Source organism: Erpetoichthys calabaricus, chromosome 6 (assembly GCF_900747795.2).
Source record: "Erpetoichthys calabaricus chromosome 6, fErpCal1.3, whole genome shotgun sequence".
Taxonomy (NCBI): Eukaryota; Metazoa; Chordata; class Cladistia; order Polypteriformes; family Polypteridae; genus Erpetoichthys; species Erpetoichthys calabaricus.
Window position 1 is genome coordinate 101,017,801 of NC_041399.2, and position 5,775 is coordinate 101,023,575.

At 41.5% G+C, this 5,775-nt stretch overlaps 1 protein-coding gene across 1 annotated transcript; it reads left to right on the plus strand.

The window, feature by feature from the left end:
- Nucleotides 1–4,088: 4,088 nt before the first annotated feature.
- Nucleotides 4,089–5,390, plus strand: LOC114668426 (uncharacterized protein F54H12.2-like). Its single transcript, XM_028824183.2, has one exon. It carries the CDS (start codon nucleotides 4,089–4,091, stop codon nucleotides 5,388–5,390), a length of 1,302 nt encoding a protein of 433 aa, XP_028680016.2.
- The last annotated feature ends 385 nt before the right edge of the window (nucleotides 5,391–5,775 follow it).

The following is a 5,775-nucleotide window of genomic DNA, read 5'->3' on the forward strand; positions in this document are numbered from 1 at the left end:
CTAAAAAATATAAAAGAATATAGCATAGGATGTTATTATCATAGCAATCAATAATGCAGCAAGAACCAAAGTTACCGAACATAGACAAAAGAGTAATGTAATGAAGGCATACTATAAGATGCTTTATTAATGTGAATGTAAGGAAACAGTGCTCGATTCACAGAGTTTTCTAAGTAAAAATATCACAGCTTCTGGCATCATGTATAAAGAAGCTATAGACCTTTAACACCCTCTGAGATCCTGGATGTTGTAAAATTTCTATTAAATACAAAAGTTGATGGCTATCCAGATAGGACATTGACAGAGCTGGTACAGACCAGGATGGCTACCCAACAAATCTTTTTTAAAATACTAATTATGTCCAAAAAGCTACAGAAAATAACACCTACCTAAAATAGCAAAATAGCCATCAATTTCTGTTCTTCAAGCAAGCAAAGTAAAAACTTTTTGGAGCATACACTCTACAGGAATATTTCCCTATTAGAAAAAAAAAAGGTACTGGCCAAAGTTCTTACAAAAAGAGTAAAGCAAAGTTTACCTTGTAATATTTCACCAGGTCAAATTGGATTCATTAACTATAGACAATTATTGTAAAATCTTCAATATATGTCTAAAACAGTATATATGCCATATCTTCCTCTGGTCCTGCTCTGTCATTCTACATTTATAGTTGAAAGAGGATCCTTATTCAGGATATTACGTGTTGGCCTTTTGGCAAACAATGTCATGCATAGGCAAAGCAAATTATCTGGTATTCAAATAGCAATTGGCAATGGCAGAGTTCAAAAACAGGAAGAGCAAAAGAAAAATCCATCCATCCATTATCCAACCCGCTATATCCTAACTACAGGGTCACGGGGGTCTGCTGGAGCCAATCCCAGCCAACACAGGGCGCAAGGCAGGAAACAAACCCCGGGCAGGGCGCCAGCCCACCGCATCAAAAGAAAAATGTAATTCTAAATCCAACAGAAATTGATGAATTGATGAGAATTAAAAACACTAGAACATAAGGATGTAGTATGCGGTAGGACAAGTTAAAGTCCCAAAGAGAAGTGGTATAATTATTTGTGAGTAGCCCAGATTTTAACAGTGCTGCTATGAGGGTAGACCAGGAGAATAGTCAACTTCTTAGCAAGATTCTGTACATTCAGTAGAGTCTTAAGTCTATCACCAAGGTCATCTCTTTGCAGTAAACGTTTGGACTCTTTGTTGTGCTCTGTATTTATAGGAGACCTGAGCCTCCAGCACACTCTATAATAACATATGATACTTTGTGCCCAGCAATGTGTTGAGTAGTAAAGGAGCGTCACTTTTATACATCATAATTTTGACAGGTGTTTGTCCCGCCCCCCTGGCATTTCCGGTACTCACAGTCTGCCACTTGAGTTAATTTGGGTGTTTCCCTGCGCGCTGATCTCTGCCTGTTGTCGGGTGCGCTGTTTGACCGGCATCAGCCCTTTTGTCAGTCGTGCGTATGGAAAATGGTCGGCTGCTCTTAGCCTTGATCCTAAAAACTGGGTCTGTTCATCTTTGTGATCCGAACCGGTCCTTCGGGCCCCCCCCTGTAAGACGTCAAAAGGTAAGTCAGTGATTTTGGGGCGGAGCAGGCATCCTGCTCGTGGCTGCGCACAGCGCCGGGGTGTGTACAGAGAGTACAGAGAGGTTGAGTGAGCCTGCTCTTATCTGTTTACAGCGCCCGGGTGTGTACAGAGATTACAGAGAGCTTGAGTGACAGACCCCTGCAAGAGGATGGAAAGGAAAACTTTAGAGAGGCTCTATTACACACCCAAGGAGCCTGGCAGTTTCGGTGGTATTAACAGCTTCTTGAGAAATGTATCAAGTCATCGGAAAAATGTTAAGCGAAAAAATGTGCTGGAATGGCTGATTGGGCAATACACTTACAGCGTGCACAAACGAGCACGGCTGAGGTTCAAGAGAAACAGAACCATTGTTTCAACGGTCGATGACCAGTGGCAAGCCGATCTGGTAGAGATGTCTTATTACTCAAGATTCAATGATGGATATAAATTTATCCTCACGTGTATCGATGTGCTGTCAAAATATGCTTGGGCTGTGCCATTAAAGGCCAAGACAGGGAAAGAAGTTTCTCGGGGTTTTAGTTTGATCTTTAGACAGGGTCGAGTTCCTAAGAAGCTACAGACAGATCAAGGCAAAGAATTTCATAACACATTGGTCCAAAAACTACTCAGACAGAACAATATTGTACATTTTGTCACGAACAGCGATATAAAGGCCAGCATAGTAGAACGGTTCAATAGAACCTTAAAGTCTAAAATGTGGAAATATTTTACATATGCCAATACTTTTCGGTATATAGATGTCCTGTCAGACTTTCTGCAGAGTTATAACCACAGTTTTCACTCCACGATTAAAACAAGCCCTGTAGATGTGACTCCTGAAAATGCTCTGAGTGTTTGGAAAACAGTCTATGGCAGGTCAGGGCAAAGAAAATCTACTCCGTGCACTTTGAAAATAGGGGATCATGTCCGTGTTTCAAAATTAAAAGGTGTATTCGAAAAAGGCTATGAGCAGTCATTTACAGATGAAATATTTATTATCGTGGACTGCTTAAAACGGATCAAACCTGTCTACAAACTAAAAGATTATGCAGGTGATGAAATTCAAGGGACGTTTTATGCAGAAGAGTTACAAAAAATAAACCCCGATGCTAACCAGGTGTACCGCATCCAGAAAATTCTAGCCAGTCGTGGGCGTGGTAGAAACAAGCATGTATTGGTAAAATGGCTTGGCTGGGACAAGAAATTTAACAGTTGGGTCAAGGCTTCAGAAGTGAAAGACATAAGAAGTTGAGAAAGCAAGAAAAAAAAAAAAAAAAATGTCTACATTCAGAAATGGCTTTTATGTGACACTGCCGAGTAATTCATCGGCCTGGACTTTTCCCAACAACACGATAGCATCATTCACCGTTCAGCTAGCCAAGACAATAGAACTGTCCAGAGACTGGGAAGTGGCGTTGGTGGAACTGACATACCCAAAAACGTTCAATTCCATCACTCAACCAACACAATTTACGCTAATGAATGAGGAAACAAGATCAACAAAATGGACATACACTTTAAACAAAGGCTATTTCAGGAATATTGAAGCATTGTTGTCGGAAATGAATCATGTCATTAATAACACCCCGTCATCACCTAAGGCAATACTTAAATACAATCCTGCCAGTAGAACCGTTCGCGTGATTAGTGATAAAAGCATTTTGCTCCAAGTGTCCGGGGAGCTGTCTTACATTCTCGGGTTTGATCATGATAAGCCGTCTCACAAGTCACCCAACTCGGCAGATATCACAGGTGGTTTTTCCACCATGTTCGTGTATACAGATATTATCGAACCACAACTTGTTGGAGATACGCATGCGCCATTACTGAGATGTGTAAACATAAAAGGCGAAGACGGTGCAAATGTCACCATATTTTTTGAAAAGCCACACTACTTACCACTCACCGTGCAAAGCTTCAATACTATAAGGATTGAAATTAAGACGGACAAGAATAAACCAGTTCCGTTCCAGTATGGTAAAGTAATAATCAAGTTGCATTTTCGTCCAGCAAGATCTATCAATTTTTAAACATGCTTGTAACAAAAAACTATGGAGATCCACGCACCTACGCATCTTATTACAAGATACAAGCTGGCAATGGTCTACCAGGGTTTCATGGTCTCCCTGTCCAGTACGGTGGTGGTATTGGTGGTATTTTTAAAGCTCTCTTCAGAAAAGCAGTGCCTCTGTTTAGGCGTGGGCTAGAAATTGCTAAACCTCATGTCAAGTCTGCAGCGAAAAGCATTGCTAATGATGTCATGAGTCACGTGGCTGGTGCTGTAATGAATAAAGTTGCAACACCCCAACAAGAAGGTTCTGGTATGATTGTTATAAAGAGAGGTGTTAAAAGAAAAAGACACACACCCCATCTAGCACTGCTCGGGCCACCTGCACGGCCCAGGAAGACAGCAAAGAGGAAAAAAGCTCGACACTCTGCCAAAAGAAAAAGAAAGTCAACCAAGAGAAGATCCAGAACTAAGCAAAATTCTAGTGATATATTCTAAACATGGCTTTTGTACACTGTGCGTCAGATGAATGTGCAAAATCGGAACTGGACGTATTCCAGCTGTCACCAACACAAACCAGCATTGAAAAAAGCTACTATGCCGAAGTGCCGCCTCTCACAGCATTGTCAGAAAATGCCCCACTTGAGTTTTCCATTGCCGGAAATGATCAATACCTGGACCTCAACAACACACTCCTCTACTTAAGCTGTAAAATACATAAAAATGATGGAACAACTCTGGCCGCCGATTCACGTGTTGCCCTTGTAAACTACCCGATTGCTTCTTTGTTCAGTCAGGTGGACATCACCATCGGGGACAGATTGATCAGCCAGAGCAATAACTGTTACCCATATCGAGCGTTTATCGAAACCGTACTAAATTACGGAGACGAGACCCTGAAAACACAATTTTCAGCTGGACTGTTCTATAAAGACACACCCGGTCACCACGAAGCCACTGCACTGGATGGCCCAAATTTGGGGTTCAATAAAAGGGCTGCTTACACGTCCAGAAGCCACAGGGTTGATTTATTGGGTCACATCCATGCAGATCTCTTCTTTCAAGAGAAATTATTAATTAATGGGGTTGATGTAAAACTAAAGTTCGTGCGAAATAAGGATGACTTTTGTCTGATGAGCAATGGTGATCAATTTAAGGTCAACATATTATCAGCATCATTATTTGTGAAAAGAGTTCAAGTCATTCCGGCAGTCAGACTGGGTCATGCTGAGGCCTTGATGACCAGCAACGCAAAATACCCAATCGACCGGGTTCAAATGAAAGTGTTCAGCATACCTACCGGTAGCCGTGTCTGCAACCAGGAAAACCTGTTTCTGGGACAGCTGCCAAAATTGGTTGTTTTGGGATTTGTTGACAATGCAGCTTTCAGTGGCAACTTTACACACAACCCCTTTAATTTTAAACATAACAACATCAACTTCATGGCTCTTTACCTGGATGGAGAGCAGATACCCAGCAAGCCTCTGCAGCCTGATTTTGCTAGTGGACACTGTGTCAGAGAATATTTTCAACTGGTGGAGACCGCTGACAAGAGGATGAAAGATAAGGCCCTGTTAGTTGATCGTGAAGAGTTTGCTAAAGGCTATTCACTTTTTGCATTCAACCTAAGCCCTGATATGGAATCAACAGGACACTATTCACTCATCAAAACAGGCAACTTCAGGGCCGAAATAAGATTTGCTCAACCGCTGCAAGATACAGTGAATATGATTGTGTATGCAGTTTTTGACAACATCATTGAAATTAACATGCGTCGGCAAGTTATTTACGACTACAGTTAAGCCGTAGACATGTTCAGACATGCAGCCTCTGGAGACTGTGCAGCTCAGGACCGCCCTTGCATCAGGGCCGCTGACACGCATCCATTTTCTGGATGTATTCCCTTCAGATCAACTGCCCAAGAAGTTGGTTGACAGACCTCTGTTTATGATCGTAAACACAGATCCCCATGATAAACCCGGAAAGCACTGGATTGCCATTTACCTTGCAAATCATGGAAAAGCTGAATTTTTTGACTCGTATGGAACCCCGCCAGATTCTGAAATATTTCCCAAAGTTATTATGAAATTTTTGAAGATTAATGCTAAATGCATCACTTATAACAGTATTCAGTTACAGGAGTTTTTCTCAACCAGTTGTGGTCACCACTGTGTTTTTTATCTGAAT